This window comes from Pan paniscus, chromosome X (genome assembly GCF_029289425.2).
Source record: "Pan paniscus chromosome X, NHGRI_mPanPan1-v2.0_pri, whole genome shotgun sequence".
NCBI classification, from domain to species: domain Eukaryota; kingdom Metazoa; phylum Chordata; class Mammalia; order Primates; family Hominidae; genus Pan; species Pan paniscus.
The window spans coordinates 84,479,644-84,502,152 of NC_073272.2; the positions used below are offsets into that span (position 1 = coordinate 84,479,644).

At 40.1% G+C, this 22,509-nt stretch overlaps 1 protein-coding gene across 5 annotated transcripts in view; it reads left to right on the forward strand.

Annotated features, from left to right (window-relative positions):
- Window positions 1-3,265: 3,265 nt before the first annotated feature.
- APOOL (apolipoprotein O like) overlaps window positions 3,266-22,509 on the forward strand; it is an 89,217-nt gene continuing 69,973 nt past the window's right edge. For 2 of the 5 annotated variants that reach the window (XM_063601584.1, XM_003824436.6), the window contains exon 1: window positions 3,266-3,385. In XM_063601584.1, coding sequence (XP_063457654.1) covers window positions 3,371-3,385 — 15 coding nt within the window. In that variant the 5' untranslated portion in view covers window positions 3,266-3,370. Of the gene's footprint in view, window positions 3,386-8,846; window positions 9,153-17,680; window positions 17,805-22,509 lie in introns of those variants that run through there. The other 3 variants (XM_063601585.1, XM_063601583.1, XM_014343493.5) reach the window with 3 other exon arrangements.

Sequence of the window (22,509 nt, forward strand, 5' to 3'; positions counted from 1 at the left end):
ATTCCATGTCTGTTATTGGGAATAGTGCTGCAATAAACATATGTGTGTATGTGTCTTCATGATAGAACCATTTACATTCTTTTGTGTATTTACTCGGTAATGGGATTGCTCAGTTGAATGGTATTTCTGTTTCTAGCTCTTTGAGGAATTGCCACACTGCTTTCTATAATCGTTGAACTAATTTACACTCCCACCAACAGTGTATTAGTGTTCCCTTTTCTCTGCAACCTCACCAGCATCTGTTATTTTTTTGACTTTTTAATAATAGCCATTCTGACTGGTGTGAGATGGTATCTCATTGTGATGTTGATTTACATTTCTCTAATGATCACTGATATTTAACTTTTTTTCATATGCTTGTTGGCCGCATGTATATCTCCTTTTGAGAAGTGTCTGTTCATGTCCTTTGCCCACTTTTTAATGGGGTTGTTTGATTTTCTTGTAAATTTGTTTAAATTCCTTACAGAAGCTGGATATTATTTTCTCCCATTCTGTAGGCTATCTGTTTATTGATGGTTTCTTTTGCTGTGCAGAAGCTCTTTAGTTTAATTAGATACCATTTGTCAGTTTTTGCTTTTGTTGCAATGATTTTGGTGTCTTTGTCATGAAATCTTTGCTAGTTCCTGTGTCCAGAATGGCATTGCCTAGGTTGTCTTTCAGGGTTTTTATAGTTTTGAGTTTTACATTTAAGTCTTTAATCTATCTTGAGTTAATTTTTTATTATAGCATAAGGAAGGGGTCCAGTTTCAGTCTTCTGCCTATGGCTCGCCAGTTTTCCCAGCACCATTTATTAAACAGGGAGTCCATTATTGGGTATATACCCAAAGGAATATAAGTCATTCTACTATAAAGACACATGCATGGGTCTGTTCATTACAGCACTATTCTCACTAGCAAAGACATTGACTCAACCTAAATGCCCATCAACAGTAGACTGGATAAAGAAAATGTGATACATATATACCATGGAATACTATGCAGCCATCAAAAACATAAAAAAGAATAAGATCATATCCTTGGCAGCACCATGGGTGGAGCTGGAAGCCATTATCCTCAGTGAACTAGTGCAGGAACAGAAAACCAAATACTGCAGGTTCTGACTTATAAGTGGGAACTAAATGGTGAGTATGCATAGACATAAAGATGGAAACAATAGACACTGGGGCCTACTTGACGGTGGAAGGTGGAAGGAATGTGAGGATTGAAAAACTACCTATCAAGTGCTATGCTTATTACCTGGGTGAGGAAATAATCTGTATGTCAAACCCACTTGACATGCAATTTTCCTGTATAACAAACCGGCACATGTACCCAAACCCAAAATAAAAGTTAAAGTTGGAAAAGAAGCAACAACAACAACTACAACAACAAAACATGGGTGTTATTGAAATTCCTGAAATTTTTGGGAAATAAGATTGTTATAAATTTATTCTAAGCTTATTCACAATTTTAAGACTTTTCTTATTTGCCTGTTGATTATTGTGAAATAAACCTGACTGATATTAAAATCAATAAAAAGTGTGCATCAATCAGTTATGAACAAAGTTAGTTTGACAAATCTAGGTATACCATTTATTTAATATGCAGAAATGTTAAATTTGGATGAAATTATTGATAAATACACAGAGGTTAAGGCTCAAAAACAGAAACTGTAATATTATTATTCATTCCTGTGGCAGACCACTATGTAGATATAAGTATTTTTCCTTTGAAAAATACATTAATGCAATTAAAACACCTTGATCCATTTTTTTCCTTTTTTGGTTCTGTACTATTTATTTTGCATTTTATTTTTATATTGGCATATATATGTATGTATATGTTTATATTAAGTTCAATAAAAGAAAATAGTCACTCAATGTTTCTTTTGTAGCCAGTATTATTAGTTTCATTTCATCATTATTTCTTAAAATAATTTTGTCATTTACAGGACAGTTCTGTTAAAAAGGATCTGTTTTGGGTATGAAATGTGATAGGTATCAACTAATGCCTAGTATATAGTTCGCACTTAATAAATATTTGTTGATTGAATGAATGAATACATGAATTAATATTGGGACTGTTAATGGGCATATTATGAGCATCTTCTTTCCTCAGAATCCTTCAGGGAGGCCTACAGCAGACCTTGCTCCTGTTGTGAATATTGCAATATACCCTTAGTATATTCTCCTGATAGCACCAAAATCATCCTTTAAAAATGTAAATTAGATGACATCACACCTTTGCTCAAAATCCTCCAATGATTTCCCATCTTATTCAGCATAAAATCCAAATTTATTTTGGCGGCACGAAAGCCCCTACACTGTGTTACTTCGCTACCTCTGAAATTATTGCTCCAGCCTCACTGGACTTTTTCATTGCTGTTCCTTCCGTATGCAACCCTCTTCTCTAAATTCCTCCAGGACTTTTATCAAATGAGCTTATCAGAGTCTTTCTCTCATTGATATAAACCAGTAAACTCCCACCTCATTCCCATACTGTTTTATTTTCCTTCATAGCATTTGTCTCTTTTTTAAAATTTATTATTTATTTTTATTTATTTATTTATTTTTTTGAGACGGAGTCTCGCTCTGTCGCCCAGGCTGGAGTGCAGTGGCGCGATCTCGGCTTACTGCAAGCTCCGCCTCCCGGGTTCACGCCAGTCTCCTGCCTCAGCCTCCCGAGTAGCTGGGACTGCAGGCGCCCGCTACTACGCCTGGCTAATTTTTTTTGTACTTTTAGTAGAGACGGAGTTTCACCGTGTTAGCCAGGATGGTCTCGATCTCCTGACCTCCTGATCCGCCCGTCTCGGCCTCCCAAAGTGCCGGGATTACAGGCGTGAGCCACCGCGCCGGCCTCATTTGTCTCTTTTACTCCTGTAATCATAAGCTCTGTGAGGAAGCCACCATATTTTGTCTATGCCCGGAACAACTGCCCGGCACAGAGTAAGCTCTCCGTGACTTAGTTTTAGAATGAATGAACTTACCCATGTTTCGCAGAGGTAATAAGTTGTTTTTCTTACTATATAATTAATTATTAAAGCAGCTACATTTGGGTATTAAGTCCTTATCTGGACATATCACATATGCCCGAAACAAAATAATTAAAAGTTCCGCACCCAGGAAAATAACTCCCAACTGGACTATTGATAATGTTCTGGAAGGCTTTATCTGGGACCGGGAGGGTCAACCACAGGGGTGAACAGTTTCTCCAGAAGACAGCTGACCGAAACCGCAGCAGTTGCCAAGGCAGCTGGAGGAGGGCGGAGAAAAGGCGGTAACTGGCAGGCAAGGGGCGTAACGGGGTGGGGCTGTCGTAAGGGAAGCCTAGTCGAACTGATTTGTCCCTCTCTGCTCTCCGTCTGAAAACCTTGGCCGAAAGGGTTGTAGACATGGCGGCCATCAGGGTAAGCGAAAACGAACTTGCTTAATTTCTGTGGGTGCCGATAGCATCCCGGTAACTGTAAAAGGGATCCTACTAACTTCTGAAGGAGCCCTGAAACAAGGGGCAGGGTGGAGGTGGGTTTTGAGATAATTGCAATCTTTATCGTTTGAAGCCTCAAGACACCTGCCTTTCCCCATTAGGGTTTTATCAGCCTGGGACGCTGCTCCCTCAATCCCCTGTGGTTGTCGATTTACACAGTGGCACAGTACAAAACTGGGAAACGGCTGGGTGAAAATGGCTGGCCAGGCGACGAGCCGCAGTAGACGTTTCGGTCTTCAGCTGCAATAAAGAGAAAAATATATATATAAACTTGGCATTTGTCTCGGCGCACAGGGCAAGGCCTCATGACCCTATGGAAGGACTTTGTTGAAACATTTGGGGTGAAACTGACCAGGATAGAGAGGTCCCATAGTCTTTCAGCAGTGCGCTGGTTTACACATAGTGTTGTTGCTTTCTGTGCTCGAATAACCTGTTCCTTTCGAGTTTTACGCTTGGGAAAGGTGCCTTTACTTGGGAATCCGTGTACAGTGAGTGACTCAGCTGGCAGCTTGCTGCAGTTCCCTAAGTAGTGTTTAATAATGGTAGTCTACAGATATTTACGTAGCGGGTTTTAATTGTAAAATATTCTGTTAGGCTTGCAGGAGATACAGTATGAATAATTCAGTTCCGCTGAAGTTTTAAGTCGGCAGCGTCTACAGTTCTGGCTCTCATACTTCATCTGAGTTATTTGAACAACCTCCTACCTGAACTTGCCACCTCAAGCCTGGCTCTCATGTAATCTGTTTTCCTCTGTGTTGCCAGAGTACATCTACCAAAATGCAAATTTGATTTTTGCCTCCCCCCGCATTTAAAAAAATTTATGGGCATGTCATCATCTCCCCTCTGGGGTCAGGCCATACTCTTATGTCTAGAACATCTGATTTTACCTAGACTTTCCAGCCTCATCTCTTGTCACTCAGGAACCCTCCTCCTGTCGATACTGAGCTACTTGCTTGACCCCGCCATGCTTTTTTACGTGCTCTTTCTCTGGGCCTAAAGTGCCTTTTCCCATGCTTATCTAGTTGTATTTATAGTTCATTCATTCATTCAGCAGCTATTTGTGTACAGCCTCCCCATATGCAAAACACAAAAATGCCTTGTTTAATAGTGTCCTTGATCTCCCCAGTCTATTTTATTTTATTTTATTTTTTATTTTTTATTTTTGAGACGGAGTCTCTCTATGTCTCCCAGGCTTGAGTGCAGTGGCGCGATCTCAGCTCACTGCAACCTCCACCTCCCGGGTTCAGGCGATTCTCCTGCCTCAGTCTCCTGAGTAGCTGGGACTACAGGCGCATGCCAACCATGCCCGGCTAATTTTTTTTATTTTTATTTTTTAGTAGAGACGGGGTTTCACCATGTTGGTCACGCTGGTCTCGAACTCCTGACCTCGTGATTCCCCCCCCCACCCCGCCCCGGGCCTCCCAAAGTACTGGGATTACAGGCGTGAGTCACCGCACCCGGTCCTCGCCAGTCTATTTTAAATAACTCTTGTTTGTGCTCCCAGAGGACTCTGGGCACACTCTTAACCAAGCATTTATTCCACTGCACATATGGACTACTTACTTGTCTGTTCTAGCTACCTAAACTATAAGCTCCTTGAAGACAGTAATTATATTAACCTTTGTATCCGTAGTACCTAGCACAGGTCTGGTGTATATTAGGTAGTCAACATGTTCTACATGAATAAAGTGCCAGGCAATGAGGACAGAAGAGATTAAGTGGTGGAGATATAACACATATAACACAAATGACTGTGATTCAGAGTAAGGGGAGTTTCTTACCTCAAGAGAAGTACAAAGTGCTCTGACGCTCAAAAGGAGAGAGCTCACACTTGGTTTGAAGAGAGTAAAAAGAGGCTTCCTGGAGAAGGTGCAGAGACAGAAGGAATGGTCAGTGGCAAAAAGCAAACCAGAATAGTGTGTTTTCATTGAGAAGAAGAGAGTTGAACAGTCCTTTGATTTCACCATTAATAAGTTGCTGCTGTTATCATTTATTAAGTGCTTACTCCAGGCCAGGCACTATGCTAAAACACGTTACATGTGTTAATTCACTAATTCTCAAGACAACTTTATGTGGTGGGTATTATTACCATTTTACACATGAAAATTAAGGTTTAGAGAAGTCAGATTATTCAAAACCATGCTAATAAGAGCTGAAGTGAGCTAAAGAGATAAATAGAGTGGTAGAGGAATAACCAAGATTGTATGGGGTTAAGAAAAGAATAAGGGATGGAGAACTGGCATTCATTTAGCACCCACTTTGGCCAGATGATTTACATATATTATTTTAGTTTAATCCTCTTGATGACCCTAAGAAATGGGTAATATATCCATTTTACAGATGGAAAAACGGAGGCTTAGAAAAACTGCTTGCTCCAGGTCATACAACCACTAAGTGGAAGAACTAGGTTCAAACAGTATATTTATCTCCAAAGTCTTTCCACTCCTCCTTGCTTCCTCTGGAAAGGAGTTATACATTACTCTTTAGAGAAGTTTGGTGGTGAAAAGAAGGAACAAAATCTTGGAATGAGGGTAGCAAATTCCAGAAAAGGTGTCTTTTAATTAAAAAAAAAAAAACTAAAAACAAAACAGGAGACAGAAGACTTGAGCTACTTTGGAGACAAGGGAAAATGTACCAGGAGGTATCTAGAGGGAAAGATATTAGTATTTACAGCTATTGTGTTATTGAATATTGACTACGTGCTAGGAATTTTGCTAAGCACTTTATGTGGATTCTCTCATTTATGTTTCACATTGGCCCTATGAGTAGGAATTTATATTAATCACTTTTTACAGGTAGGGAAACAGAAGCTTAAAAAGGTCAAGTAACTCCAAGGTCACACAGGAGTAAAGTGGTAGAGCTGGATCTGAAATCACATGGTATGAGTCCTGAACCTGGACTCTTAACCATACTTTGTAAGAAAGTGGTAAAATCAAGAGAACAAGTGGAGGGATTAACCTTGCAAAGAGGAGACACACTTTGCTTCAAAGGCCAGAGTTGGTCGAGATAGAAGGTGAAGATACCAAGTGATTTTGAAGAACGGAGGAGGTAGAGGAGGGAGCTCACATTGGAGGTCTGTATCTTCTGGGTGGAAGGTCATCTGCTGAGAGGAAAATATGCCTTTAGGAGTTTAAGAATGGGATAGGCTTGGAAAAGGTGCTTTAGGAAATTCAGTAAAGTATCAGTAGACATTGAATAAAATATTAATAATTGCTGAGAAGTGAGGGCCTGGCTAATGTTGGCTCTAGTAGTGACTTTCTCCAGCAGTGCTCACAGCATAGGAGGGGAAGAGGAGACAGTGGGGTTGCTCAAATGCTGAGTGTTGTCAAAGTGAGAATGATAGAAGATCTAGGGAATTTATCCAAATAGTCATCCACTGTGGATAAGGAGACAAAGAAGAAGATTGAAGTGATGGACTAGGGTACTAGAAGATTTATGGCCATAGTGAGAAAGAAGAACTAGTTCAAAAAGAGTAGGAGAGTTGAAAGAGCATTCTATTTTAATGAGGGAAATTTCAAGCATTTAGGATCTTGAAGGTGAAACGATTTCTAATAATTGCAAAGTAGGGTAACTGTGTTAGAAATGGCTAAGATTTGTGGAGATCATGGTGCTTGAGAAGCAAGGACTGTGCTGATCTCTCGGGTCTTCTGGAATCGGGGAATTGCTGGGGGTCTGGCCTTCAATTAAGTGGATTGGGAGGAATGTCAAATAAAAGCCAAGTTTCATTTAATGCCAGAGGTTGAGAGTGAGTTTGAGGACAATTTGGGTATTGGCAGATAATTTGTTTTTAATGAATACTTAAAATCAAAATTTGTCTATGATTTATTGAGGACTTACTGTGTATCAGGTACTGCGCTAAGCTGTTGATACTCATTATTTCATTTAATTCTCACTAAAAGTCTTCTAAGGTAGGTAACTTTACCTGTAAGAACTGAAATAGATCAGTAAGGAAATCGAAACTGTAATGATAGGAGGTTGCACTCAGAGAAAAACTTGCTGAATTTATGATTTTAGCTATTAAGACGTTCTAGGGAATGGTAAATTCAAGATGTCCCCAGGGAATAGGTAGCTATAAGACCCTCTGGGTTTATGTATTTTTTTTTCTTTTTTTCCCCAGTTTATTGAGGTATAACTGATAAATAAAGTGGTTTGATTTTAAGGTGTGCAGTGTGATGATTTGATATACATATATTTTGTGGAATGATTACCAGAATCAAATTAGTTTATATGTATCACTTCACCATGCTGTGTATTATATCCCTTGAACTTACCTGTCATTGAAAGTTTGTGCCCTTTGGCCAACCTCCCAACCTCTCGCCTTTCCTTTACCTTTGCCTGTGGGAACCAGCATTCTATTCTCTAGTTCAGTGAGTTCAACTTCTCAAAATTCCACGTACAAATAAAATCAGGCAGAGTTTGTCTTTCTCTGTCTGACTTACTTTACTCAGCATAATACCCTTGAGGGTTATCCATGTTGTTGTAAATGACAGGATTTCTTTCTTTTTTTTATGGTTGAATGATAACCCGTTGTGTGTGTGTGTGTGTGTGTGTGTGTGTGTGTATGTGTATGTATACCACAGTTTCTTCATCCGTTGATCTGTTGGCAGACACTTCGATTAGACACTTAGGTTGTTTTCATGTTTTGGCTGTTGTGAATAATACTGCAGTGAATATGGGAGTGCAGATATCTTTGCAATTGCTGATTTCATTTGCTTTGGTTGTACACCTACTTTGGCTATTCAGAGTCTTTTGTGATTCCATACAAATTTTGCAATTGTTTATTTTTTCTATGTCTGTGAAAAATGCCACTAGAATTGAATCTGTGGATTGCTTTGGGTAGTATGGATATTTTAACAACATTAATTCTTCCAATTCATGAACATAGGATATCTTGCCATTCATTTGTATCTTCAATTTTTTCCATTATGGTTTGATAGTTTTCAATATACAGCTCTTTGACCTCTTGGGTTAAGTTTATTCTTAAGTGTTTTATTCTTTCTGATGCTATTTTAAATGGGATTGCTTTCTTTCTTTCTTTTTTGGGTAGATCATCTTCGATAGTGTATAGAAATGTAACTGCTTTTTTGTATGTTGACTTTGTATGCTGCAGTACCCTGAGTTTATTTATTAGTTCTAACAGTTTTTTGGTGGCGTATTTAAGATCATCTATGTATAATATCATGTAATCTGGGAGAAGAGACAATTTTACTTCTTCTTTTCCAATTTGTATGTCTTTCATTTCTTTCTCTTGCCTGATTGCTTTGACTAGAACTTCCAGTGCTATGTTAAATAAAAGTGGCAAGAGACTTGTTCCTGATCTTAGAGGAAAAGCTTTTAGCTTTTCACCATTGGGTATGATATTAGTTGTGGCCTTATCATATATGGCTTTTATTATGTTGAGGTACATATCTTCGATAATTAATTTGTTGAGAGTTTTTATCACAAAAGGATGTTGAATTTTGCCAAATGCTTTTTCCACATTCATTGAAATGATCATGTTGTTTTTGTCTTTCATTCTATTAATGTGGTGTATCATGTTTATTGATTTGGATATGTTGAACCATCCTTGCATCTCTGGGATAAAACTTACTGATCATGGTGAATGAGCCTTTTACTTTTATTTATTTATTTACTTTTTTTTTCAACTTCTATTTTAGGTTCAGGTGTACATGTGAAGATTTGTTACACAGGTAAACTCGTATCATGGGCATTTGTTGTGCAGATTATTTCATCACCCAGCTGTTAAGCTCATTACCCAGTAGTTGTCTTTTCTGCTCCTCTCCTTGCTCCCACCCATTACCCTCAGGTGTCTGTGGTTTCCTTCTTTGTGTTTGTAAGTTCTCATCATTTAAGTTCTCATCATTTAGCTCCCACTTATAAGTAAGAACATGTGGTATTTGGTTTTCTGTTCCTGCGTTTACTTGCTAAGGATAATAGCCTACAGCTCCATCCATGTTCATGCAAAAGACATGATCTCATTTCTTTTTATGGCTGCATAGTATTCCATGGTGTATATGTACCAATTTTTTTAATCCAATCTGTTATTGGTGAACATTTGGGTTGATTCCATATCTTTGCTATTGTGAATAGTGCTGTCAAGCTACCCTTCTAAGTGGCTGTATCATTTTGCATTCCTACTAGCAATGAATGAGACTTCCCGTTTCTCCATGTTCTCCCCAGCATTTACCGTCGTCAATGTTTCAGATTTTCACCCTGCTAGTAGGTATACAGTGGTATCTCATTGTTGTTTTAATTTGTAATTCTCCAATGACATGCTGTTAAGCATCTTTTCATATGCTTATTTGCCATCTGTGTATCTTTGATGAAGTATCTGTTCAGATATTTTGCCCATTTAAAAAAAAATTTTAATAGATTTTTAGGAACAGGTGGTTTTAGGTTAAATGGGTGAGTTCTTTAGTGGTGATTTCTGAGATTTTGGTGCACCTGTCACCTGAGCAGTTTACACTGTCTCCAATGTGCAGTATTTTGTCCCTTACCCCCTCCCAGTATTCCCAAGTCCCCAAAGTGCATTATCTTACTTTTATGCCTTTGCATCCTCATAGCTTAGCCCCCACTTGTTAGTGAAAACATGATAGTTGGTTTTCAATACCTGAGTTACTTCACTTGGAATAATGTTCTCCAACTTCATCTGGGTTGCTGCAAATGCCATTATTTTCTTCCTTTTTATGTCTGAGTACTATTCCATGTTGTATACATACCACATTTTCTTGATCCACTCATTGGTTGATGGACATTTGGGTTGGTTACATATTTTTACAATTGTAAATTGTGCTGCTGTAAACATGCATGTGCAAGTGACTTTTTTATATAATGACTTTTTTTCTTTGGGTAAATACCCAGTAGTGGGGTTGCTGGATCAAATAGTAGTTCTACTTTTAGTTCTTTAAGGAATCTCCATACTGTTTTCCATAGTGATTGTACTAGCTTACATTCTCACCAGCAGTGTAGTGTAAAAGTGTTCCCTTTTCACCACATCCACACCAACATCTATTATTTTTTTATTTTTAATTATGGCCATTCTTGCAGGAGTGAGATGGTATCGTATTGCGGTTTTAATTTCCGTTTCCCTGATAATTAGTGATGTTAAGCATTTTTTCATATGTTTGTTGGACATTTGCATATTTTGAGAATTGTCTATTCATGACCTTCGCCTACTTTTTGATGCAAATTATTTCTTCTTTTCTTGATTTGTTTGAGTTCCTTGTAGATACTGGATATTAGTCCTTTGTCAGATGCATAGTTTGTGAGTATTTTCTCCCACTCTGTTGGTTGTCTGTTTTCTCTGCTATTTTGTTTGCTGTGTAGAAACTTTTTAGTTTAATTAGGTCCCATCTATTTATTTTTGTTTTTGTTGAATTTGCTTTTGGGTTCTTGGTCATGAACTACTCTTTGCCTAAGCCAGTGTCTAGAAGAGTTTTTCTGATGTTATCTTCTGGAATTTTTATGGTTTCAGGTCTTAGATTTAAGTCTTTGATCCATGTTGAGTTGATTTTTGTATAAGGTGAGAGATAAGGATCCAGTTTAATTCTTCTACATGTGGCTTGCCAGTTATTCCAACATGATTTGTTGAACAGGGTGTGTGTGCTTTTCCCACTCTGTTTTTATTTGCTTTGCCTAAGATCAATTGGCTGTAAGTATTTGGCTTTATTTCTTGGTTCTCTACTGTGTTCCATTGGTCTACGTGCCTACTTTTATACCAGTACCATGTTTTGGTAACTGTAGCCTAGTTTGTAGTATAGTTTGAAGTTGGGTAATACGATGCCTTCAGATTTGTTCTTTTTGCTTAGTATTACTTCAGCTATGTGGGCTCTTTTTTGATTCCATATGAATTTAAGGATTGTTTTCTTCTAGTTCTGTGGAGAATGATGATGATATTTTGATGTGAATTGTATTGAATCCATAGATCACTTTTGGCAGTATGGTCATTTTCACAATATTGATTGTACCCATCCATGAGCCTGGGATATGATTCCATTTGTTTGTGTCATCTATAATTTCTTTCAGTAGTGTTTTATAGTTTTCTTGTAGAGATCTTCCACCTCCTGAGGTTTTTTTGTTTGTTTATTTTTTTGTTTCTGTTTTGCAGCTGTCGTAAAAGGGATTGAATTATTGATTTGATTCTCAGCTTGATCATTGTTGGTGTATAGCAGTCCTACTGATTTGTGTACATTGATTTTGTAACCTGAGACTTTACTGAATTATTTGTTAGATCTAGGAGCTTTTTGGATGAGTTCTTAGACTTTTCTAGGTATACTATCATATCATTGGTGAACAGCAGTGGTTTGACTTCCTCTTTTCTGATTTGGGTGCCCTTTATTTCTTTCTCTTGTCTGATTTCTTTGGCTAGGACTTCCAGTATCATGTTGAATAGAAGTGGTGACAGTGGTTATCCTTGTGTTGTTTCAGGTCTCATTGGAATGCTTTCAATTTTTCCCCATTTAGTATGGTATTGGCTGTGGGTTTGTCATAAATGGCTTTTATTACCTTGAGATCTGTCCCTTCTATGCCAATTTTGCAGAAGGTTTTTATCATGAAGGGAGCCAGGAGTTTTTCAAATGCTTTTTCTGCTTCTGTTGAGGTGATCTTATGATCTTATGATTTTTAGTTTTAATTCCGTTTATGTGATGTATCACATTTATTGACCTGTGTATGTTAAACCATCCCTGCCTCCCTGGTATGAAACCCACTTGCTCATCTTTTTGATATGCTGTTTGGATTCAGTTAGCTAGTATTTTGTTGAGGATTTTTGCATCTATTTTCATCAGGGATATTGGTCTGTAGTTTTCTTTTTTTTTGTTATGTCCTTTCCTGGTTTTGGTATTTGGGTAGTACTGGCTTCATAGAATGATCTAGGGAGGACTCCCTCTTTCTTTATTTTTTGTAATAGTTTCAGTAGGATTGGTACCAATTCTTCTTTGAATGTCTGATACAGTTTAGCTGTGAATCCATCTGGTCCTGGAATCTGTTTTTGTTGGCAATTTTTAAATTACTGTTTCGATTTCGCTATTGGTCTGTTCAGTTTCTGTTTCTTCCTTATTTAATCTAGGAGGATTGTGTATTTCCGGGAATGTATCCATCTATGCTAGGTTTTCTAGTTTGTGTGCACAAAGGTGTTCATAGTAGCCTTCAATGATCTTTTGCATTTCTGTGGTATCAGTTGTAATATCTCCCTTTTCATTTCTACGTGAGCTGATTTGGATATTCTCTCTTCTTTAATCTCTCTAATGGTCAATCAGTTTTCTTAATCGTTTCAAATAAACAGATCCTTGTTTTATTTATCTCTTGTATTTTTTTGTTTCAATTTTATTTGGTCCTGCTCTGATTTTGTTATTTCTTTTCTTCTAGCTTTAGGTTTAGTTTGACCTTGTTTCTCCAGTTCCTAGAGGTGTGATATTTGATTGTCAATATTTGGGCTCTTTCACACTTCTTGATGTAGGCATTTAATACCATGAACTTTCCTCTTAGCACTACTTTTGCTGTATCCCAGAGGTTTTGATAAGTTGTGTTACTGTTATTCAGGTCAAAGACTTTTTAAATTTCCATCTTGATTTCATTGTTGGCCCAAAGACCATTCATTAGTAGATTATTTAATTTACATGTATTTGTATAGTTTTGAGGGTTCCCTTTGGAGTTGATTTCAGTTTTATTCTACAGTGGTCTGCAAAGATGCTTAATATGATTTTGATTTTCTTAAATTTATTCAGAAGTGTTTTGTGTCCTATCATGTGGTCTGTCTTGGAGAATGTTCCATGTCCTGATGAAAAGAATGTATATTCTGCAGTTTTGGGGTAATAAGTTCTATAAATATCTAAGTCCATTTGTTCTAGGATGTAGTTTAAATCCATTGTTTCTTTGTTGACTTTCTGTCTTGATGACCTGTCTAGTGCTGTCAGTGTAGTATTGAAGTCCCCTACCCTACTATTATTGTGTTGCTGTCTATCTCATTTCTTAGGTCTAGTAGGAATTGTTTTATGAATTTTGGAGCTCCCGTGTTAGGTACATATGTGTTTAAGACTGTGATATTTTCCTGTTGGGGTAGTCCTCTTATCACTATATAATATCCCTCTTTGTCTTTTTAAACTGTTGTTATTTTAAAGTGTGTTTTGTCTGATATAAGAGTAGCTACTCCTGCTCACTTTTGGTGTCCATCTGCATGGACTATCTTTTTCTACCCCTTTACCTTAAGTATATGTGAGTCCTTATGTGTTAAGTGAGTCTCAGCAATTACTTGGTTGGTGGATTTTTATTCATTCTGCCATTCTTTATGTTTTAAGTGGAGCATTTAGGCCATTTACTATCAGCGTTAGTATTGAGATGTGAGGTACTGTTCTATTTATCATGCTAGTTGTTGCCTGAATACCTTTTTTTTAAATTGCATTATTGTTTTATAGGCCTTGTGAGATTTATGCTTTTAGTTGGTTGTATTTTGGTGTATTTTGAGGTTTTCTTTCAAGATTTAGAACTGCTTTTAGCAGTTCTTGTAGTGCTGGCTTGGTAGTGGCAAATTCTCAGCATTTTTTTTTTTTTGTCTGAAAACAACTTTATCTCTCCTTTATTTATGAAGTTTAGGTTTGCTGGAAACAAAATTACTGGCTGACAATTATTTTATTTAAGGAGGTTAAAGATAGGACCCCAATTCCTTCTGGCTGTAAAGTTTCTGCTAGGAAATTTGCTGTTAGTCTGATAGGTTTTTCTTTATAGTTTACCTGATGCTTTTGTCTCACAGCTCTTAAGATTCTTTCCTTCACCTTGAGTTTAGATAACCCGATGACTGTGTGTCTAGGTGATGATCTTTTTTGTGATGAATTTCCCAGAAGTTCTTTGAGCTTCTTTTAGTTGGATGTTTAGATCTCTAGCAAGACCAGGGAATTTTTTCTCAATTATTCCTTCAAACGAGTTTTCCAAACTTTGAGATTTCTCTTCTTCCTCAGGAACACCAGTTATTCTTAGATTTGACCATTTAACATAATCCTCAGTTTATTGGAAGCTTTGTTCATTTTTTTGGATTACTTTTTCCTTGTCTTTTTCTGATTGGGTTAATTCGAAAGCCTTGTCTTCGAGCTCTGAAATTCTTTCTTCTAGTGGTTCTAGTCTATTTTTGAAAATTTCCACTGCATTTTATATTTCACTAAGCATGTATTTCATTTCCAGAAGTTGTGATTGGTTTTTCTTTATGATACCTATTTCTATGGAAAAGGTTTCATTCATATCCTGTATTTTTTAAAAAAATTATCTAAGGTCTTTTTCACCTTTCTGTGGTATCTCCTTGAGTAGTTTAATAATCAGCCTTCTAAATTCTTTATCTGGCAATTCAGAGATTTCTTCTTGGTTTGGATCCACTGCTGGGGAGCTCGTGTGATTATTTGGGGGTGTTATAGAACCCTGTATTGTCATTACCAGAATTACTTTTCTGGTTTCTTCTCATTTGTGTAGACTATTTCTTAAAATTGTTCTTGAATCTTTTTTTGATTGGACTTCTTTTTTATTTTAAATTTCTTTTTTTCCTTCTTAAGGATCGGACTTTAATATTTATTTATTTATTTATTTATTTATTTATTTATTTATGAGATGGGATTTCACTCTTGTGGCCCAGGCTGGAGTGCAATGGCGTGGTCTCTGTTCACTGCAACCTCCATCTCCCGGGTGTAAGTGATTCTCCTGCCTCAGCCTCCCGAGTAGCTGGGATTATAGGTGTGTGCCACCAAGCACGGCTAATTTTGTATTTTTATTAGAGATGGGGTTTCACCATGTTGGCCAGGCTGGTCTCAAACTCCTGACCTCAGGTGATCCACCCGCCTCGGCCTCCCAAAGTGCTGGGATTACCGGCATGAGCCACCATGCCCGGCCCAGACTTTAATATTTATTTTAGCCTTATTTGGTTCTTTGTGCTTGTAGGGGTGAAGACTCTGTATGAGATCCTTAGTTATAAAGAGAGCCTTTGTGTGCTGGCTTTCCCTGATGCTGGTTGTGGTAGTTATGTTTGTGGTGTGTGGGTGAGTTCACTGTCTCCTATGGAGTTGGAATGGCAGGGATCTTTTGAAGTTTATCTCATTCTCTCATGGCATACAATTTATTTATTTACTTTATTTTTTCCATTGTTTTATTTACTAAATTGATGATTCAGTCTTCAGTCTAATAGGGAAAGTATCCCTGGATAGTCACCAGTTGTGGCTAAGATAGGGTTGGTGCAAAAGGAATTGAGGTTTTTGCCATCAATGGCAAAAACCTCAATTCCTTTTGCACCAACCTAATAATGCCCAACTGTGGGCCAAGGTCCCAACCTTGATGAGGGTTGCTGGGGGAGCTCTCAGATCTGCTGAGGTTTTATCAGAGTGAAGAGTGGGAGCTACCTCAGCTCCCCTGCCAGGTCAGCAGGAAGGTTATTCACGTCATAGCCTCACTCCTGTCTTTGTGTTTCAGCTACTTGGATCATACAGGCACATCTTTTCATGTATAGGAATGTTGATCTTCCAGGTAGCGGGGAATTGTGACTCTGCCTCTCATGCTGGCCCGAACCTGGAGTGTGCTCCTCTTACGGGGATACACTCACCCTGGATTGTTCCAGCAAGCCTGTCTATACATTCCTCTAGGCTGCGTTCCTGTTGGGGAAGCCCCTGCTGTGTCTTCAGTGGAGTGCCGGGGGGTACAAGGTCCCCTTCTCCAAGACGTTTTATGATCACAGAGGCTGCCTGCCTGTTGGGGTATAGGTGTAGACTTTCTCTACTGTGCCCAGCATTGCAATTGTGTCTCTGCTGTGAGAAACTACCCACCAGCAGAAAGATCCAGAACTCAAGTCCTGCTGTTCAGATTCTTTTATCCCATGGGGCGATCACCTGACGTGGTGCTCTCCCCCTTCTTAGGAGCAGGGTTATTCTGTCATGAGTTGCTGTAATGGCCTGAGATAATTGGCCTCCAGTCAGGAGGTAACACATTCAAGATAACACCAGCTGTGGTCGCAGTAGTGGGATATAAGCTTGCCCTAAGTTTGCCAGAGGAAGTATTCTGTTTTCTCAGGTAATGGGCAGGGCCATAAAGCTCCCAAGAGTTCACGTCTTTTGTACTTGGTTACCAGGGCAGGTTGGAAAATACCACCACGTGGGGGCAGGGTTATTAAGTGGATCTGAGCTTAGACTCTTCTTGCACGGGGCTTGCATAGGCCTGTGTGGGGGTTGAGGGGGGTGGTTCTCAGGCCAATGGGGTTATGTTCCAGAGGGGATTATGGCTGCCTCTGCTGTGCAGTATAGTTCTCCAGGGATTTGGAGTATAGCCAGTAGTGAAAGGACTCACCCAGCTCCCATGCATTTGGCGAGGCTGATCTTGATTCTGCAGTGCCCTGCTAACAGTTTAGATCCAGGCAGCCTGTGCACAGAGCTCAGACCTGCCCTGGGCCATAAGTTGCCTTGCTAAGAACACAAGCGCGGCTTTCAGGCCCTCTTCCCTCTCTGTGTGCTCACAATGTCAGTGATTCCTATGCTCGTATTTGCAGCAGTTCCCATTCACACCCCCTATATTCTGCTCAAGAATGTTTGTGCCCAGTCAAAATTATTACAAAATTCAGTTGGAAGTTTCTTTCACCCTTTGACCCCTCCCTAATTCTGCTGGCTGTCTTCTCTGAGGGCCCCTGTGAGATATAGTTAGGGATGGCTTCCCTGGGCTTGAGCTGGAGACTCTGAGTGCCTACAAGGTCCTTCCCCACTGCTGCTTTTACCTTCATATTTCATGCGGCTCCTGAAATCTATTCCAGCTCTAGGCAAGGTTAAATCCTTCTCCCATGATCTGGATTTTTAGATTCCCCAGTGGAATGTGTGTTTGGAGGCAGGTCTTCACCCTCTCTCACTTTGGGAGCTCACCCATCTCATGGAATTTGCAGCAGCGCTCCACTACCATCAAAGGATCTGTGAATTCTTTTGGTTTTCCTGGTATGTTCCTGCAGTGGTTCTTGGAACAAAAGTTCATGGTATGAGTCTCCACACACTGTTCTGTCTGTCCAAGTGGGAGATGCTTGTTAGCCCTGCTTCCTATTTGCTATTTTCCTCCCATCCATGAATGAGTCTTTTAATGTGCTGTTGAATTTAGTTTGCTAGTATTTTGTTGAGGACTTTAGCATCTATGTTGTATTAGACCATTTTTGCATTGCTATAAAGGAATACCTGAAGCTAGCTAATTTGTGAAAAGAGGTTTTATTTTTGGCTTACAGTACTGCAGGCTGTACAGGAAGCATGGTGCTGACATGTTTATGGTGAGAGCCTCAGGAAGCTAACTATCATGCCAGAAGACAATGAGGAGCCAGTATGTCATATGGTGAGAGTGGCAGCAAGAAAGTAAGTGGGGAGGTGCCACAAAATTTTAAACAACCAGATCTTGCAAAAACTCACTCACTATTATGAGGACAGCACCAAGTTATTTATGAGGGACTGCTCCCATGATCCAGTAACCTCCCACCGGGCCCCACCTTCAAATTTGAGATGACATTTCAACATGAGATTTGGAGGGGACAAACATCCAAATGTGATCGGTGATTCAGTTGATGGGTTTTCTTCACTATTTTTCATTCTTTTTTTTTTTTTATCTTCTCAATGGATAATTTCATAAGATCTGCCTTCAAGTTTGCAGATTCTTTCTTCTGTTTGATCATGTCTGCTGTTTGAAGCTCTCTTTTACATTTTTATTTCATTCATTATATTCTTCAGTTCTAAAATTTTTGTTTGGTTCTTTTTGATAATTTCTGTTTCTTTGTTGAACTTGTTTTGTTTATTACTCTCCTGAGTTCATTGAGCTGTATGTGTTCTCTTGTATCTCACTGATCTTCCTTAAAATAATTATTTTTAATTCTTTTTCAGATAACATAGATCTCTGTTTCTTTGAGATCACTTACTGCATAGTTACTGTGTTTCTTTAGTGGTATCATATTTCCTTGATGTTTTCATTTTTCTGGCAGCCTTACGTTTATATGTGTGCAGTCTGTGGTGGCTATAGTGGCTAGGGCTCTTGTGGTCTTTGGTCGCGGTGGCTGCTGGGTTCCTCCTGCACTCCTTTTCTCTTATGGGGGGATATTCTAGCCAAGGTTATTCCTCTTGGCACTGGTTGTGGCATGCTGGCATTCACACAACCGCAGCTGTGGTGATGCTGGGATTGGGGCAGGTGCATGATCAGTGACTGCTATGGTTTGAATGTGGGTGTTCCCTTCAATTTTATATGTTGGAAACTAATACCGTATGTGACAGTTTTAATAAGTGAGGCCTATCTGAAAGATATTGAGTCATGAGGGCTCTGCCCTCACAAATGGGATTAGTGCCCCCATAATAGAGATTGAAGGGAATGTACTTACTTCTTCTGCCATGTAAGGATGCTGGAAGAAGTTACCATCTTTGAAACACAGAGCCAGCCCTCATTAGAGACTGTTAATCTTCTGTTGCCTTGATATGTGACTTTCCGGCCTCCAGAACTGTAAGCGATACATTTCTATAATTTATAAATAATCCAGCTTAAGTCATTTTGTTATAGCAGCCCAAAGAGGCTAAGACAGTGATGGTGGTACCAGTGCTTAAGGCACAGGTATTTGGAGTAGCAGCTGACGTGAGGATCTGTGGTTAGGTGTGCACGGAACTGCTGTGGCATTTGGGGACTGGGGCACAGACGTACTTGCTGGGGTAGTAGTGCCAGTGATTAAGACATGGTCTTGTGCAGATCATCTACAGAGTTCAGGGTGGATCTCTAGGACATTCCACAATGACTTGACCTCATGGGGAAGGGATATAACAGTAACACAGATCCAGCAATGACAGGACCAAGAAGAGGACTGGGCTGTGGGTCTGTGGTGCAACTAGTGTGGCCCAAGGGGTAGCTGGTTGTAGCCAAAACTCAGGCCCCAGGGAGTGGGGCAAACAGCAGTGATAGCTGTGACTTAAGCCCCAGAGTGTAGAGTCTAGAGCAGTGGCAGCATAACCCCAGTGATGGTTATCAAAGCCCTGGCTCAAGACCCATGGGCTAGGGCACAGAATAGTGGGAATGCATCCTTAGTAAGGACATGTGAAAGCCCTGATTCAAGACCTATGGGTGGGGTGCTGAACAGAGGCATTGTCAGCAGGATCGGTGATGATGATATGACTGGTCAAAACCCTGACTCAGAGAAAAGCATCAGCAAGATGGCAGAGTAGGATGCTCCAGCAGTCATTCCCTTGCAGAAACATCAATTCGAAGATCCCTGCATATACGAAATGACCTTTATAGGAGCTAAGGAAACCAAGTGAGAAATTACAGCTCCTGAGTGTAGCACAGAATTATGAAAAGATGCATTGATGAGGGCAGGAGGGACGGTCAGTTTTACATTGCCCATGTCACCCCTCCCCCAACACCAGGCAGTGTAGTGTGGAGAGAAAGAGGGCAATGGACACTGGACTTTGCCTTGGACACCAGCAACAGGCTTGTCTCAGTAAAACACAATGCAGGGTAGGCCCCCACAGCTCCAGACTCCAGGTCAGTATCTATGTACTAAGCCTCTAAGCCCACCTGTTCTAGCACCAGGCTGCATCCCACAGACCCGGGCTCCAGACTTATGCAGCAGACTTGGTCTCCAGGCTGCTTTACTGTCAGGACAACCTCAGGACCCTCAGGTTCTGGACTGTCCTCAATGTTGAGCTGACCTCAGTGGTCCTAAGCTCTCGGCTACCCCCAGCACCAGGCTGGCTCTTGCAGCCTTAGTCATCAGGCTAGCATGTGTGGATACAGGTTCCAGGTCTGCTCAGTACCAGGCTAGCCCCTTTATCCCAGGTTCAAGTTAATACCTGCAGATACAGCCTGAAAGCCCACCCTGGTATCAGGCAGGACCCTCTAGCCCCAAGCTCCAGGCCTCCCTAGTGCTAGGCCAACATCAGTAGCTCCAGGCTCTAGACTATCCCCAGCCCCAGACAGGTCCTTGCGTTTTAGGCTCCAGAGCCACCCCAGGGCAAGGCCACCCCTAGTGACACTAGGATCAGGATTGTCCCCAGCAATGGGCCAGTTCTCATGGCCATAGGCTTGAGGTCCACTCCTTAGCACCCTTAGCCTTTGACACTAGGCAGGAACTCAGAGACACAGGCTCTAGGCCTGCCCAGTGTTAGGCCAGTCCCTGTGGCCCCATGCCCCAGCAGACCCAGGGTCCAGGCCTGTCCCAGTAGACGCCGCTAGTGGATTGGCCTCAATGGACCCAGGCTCCAGGAACACCCATGTATACCCAGGACCCAGGCTGGCCCCAGAACCCAGGCCAGTCCTTTCAGACTTAGCCTCTAGACAAGCACCTATACAGTCAGCCTGCAGCCAACACCAGCAGACACAGGCTCCAGGCCTGTCTCCACAGCGCTAGGATCCTGGCCATTTCCAGTGGCTTCAGGTAACAGGCCAGTGCCATAATCCTAGGCTTCAGACCAGCCCCTACAGCACCAAGCTCCATGCTGGCCCCAGGCTCTAGAGAACCCAGAGTTCAGGCCCACTCCAGCAGACCCAGGGTCCATTCTCACCCCAACACTGGGACAGAGCCTATGGACTGAGATGCTAAGACAACCCAGACCCAGGTTCCAGGCCCATCCCAGTGGTCCCAGGTGCCAAGCCTCTCTCAGCACCAGGCCAGTTCCTGTGGATTTAGGCTCCAGGTTCCAAATATAAAACCTAATGTTACACCTCAAGAAGCTAGGAAAAACAAACAAACAAACAAAAACTAAGCCCAAAGTTAGCAGAAAGAAGGAAATAATAAAGATCAGAGCACAAATAAATGAAATAGAAACCAGAAAAACAATATAAAAGATCAGTGAAAGTAAGAGTTGATTTTTGCGAAAAGATAACATAGATAAACCTTTAGCTAGACTCAGTTCTAAAAAAGAGAGAAGACAAATCAGAAATGAGGGAAGAGACATTACGAATGATACCACAGAAATACTAAAATTCGTGAGACTACTGTGAACAATTATATGCCAACAAACTGGATAACCTAGAAAAAAACTGATAAATTGCTAGACACATACAACTTATCAAGACTGAATTACAAAGAAATAGAAAATCTGAACAGAGCGCTAATGAATAAGGAGATTGAGTCACTTGTAAAAAGTCTGTCAAAGAAAAGCCGAGGACACGATGGCTTCCCTGCTGAATTCTACCAAACATTTAAAGAAGGAGTAATACCAGTTCTTCTCAAACTCTTCAAAAACTGAACAGCAGGCAATACTTTCAAATGCATTTTACAAGGCCAGCATTACCATGATACAAAAGCCAGACAAGGATACAACAAGAAAAGAAAATTACAGGTCAGTATTCCTGATGAACTTAGATGCAAAAGTCTTCAACAAAATACTAGTAAACTGAACTCAACAGCACATTAAAATAATCGTTTACCCTGATCAGTGGGATTTATCCAAGGGATGGAAGGATGGTTCAAAATATGCAGATCAATAAATGTGACATATGACATTAACAAAAGGAAGGACAAAAGCCATATGATCATGTCAATAGATGCAGAAAAGGCATTTGACAAAATTCAACATCCTTTCATGATAAAAACTTCAAGAAATTAGTTATACAAGGAATATACCTAAACATGGTAAAGGCTATGTATGAGAATCCTACATTTAACATCATACTCAATGGTGAAAAGCTAAAAGCTTTTCCTCTAAGACCAAGCACAAGACAAGGATGCCCACTCTTGCCATTTCTATTTAATATAGTACTGGAAGTCCTACCTAGAGCAATTAGGCAAGAGAAAGAAACAAAAGATATCTCAATTGAGAAGGAAGAAGTTCAATTGTCCTTATGCTATAATCTGGATGTATTTTTCCCCAAACCTTATATTGAAATTTGTTTCCCAATGTTGGAGGTGGGTCCTCATGGTAGATGTTTGGGTCACAGGGCCAGATCCCCCATGAATGGTTTGGTGCAGTCCTTACTATAATGAGTGAGTTTACACTCCATATTTCCTGCAAGAGTTGGTGGTTACAAAGAGCCTGGCACCTCCACTCTCTCTCTTGCTTCCTCTCTTGCCATGTATCTAGCCTTCCAGCC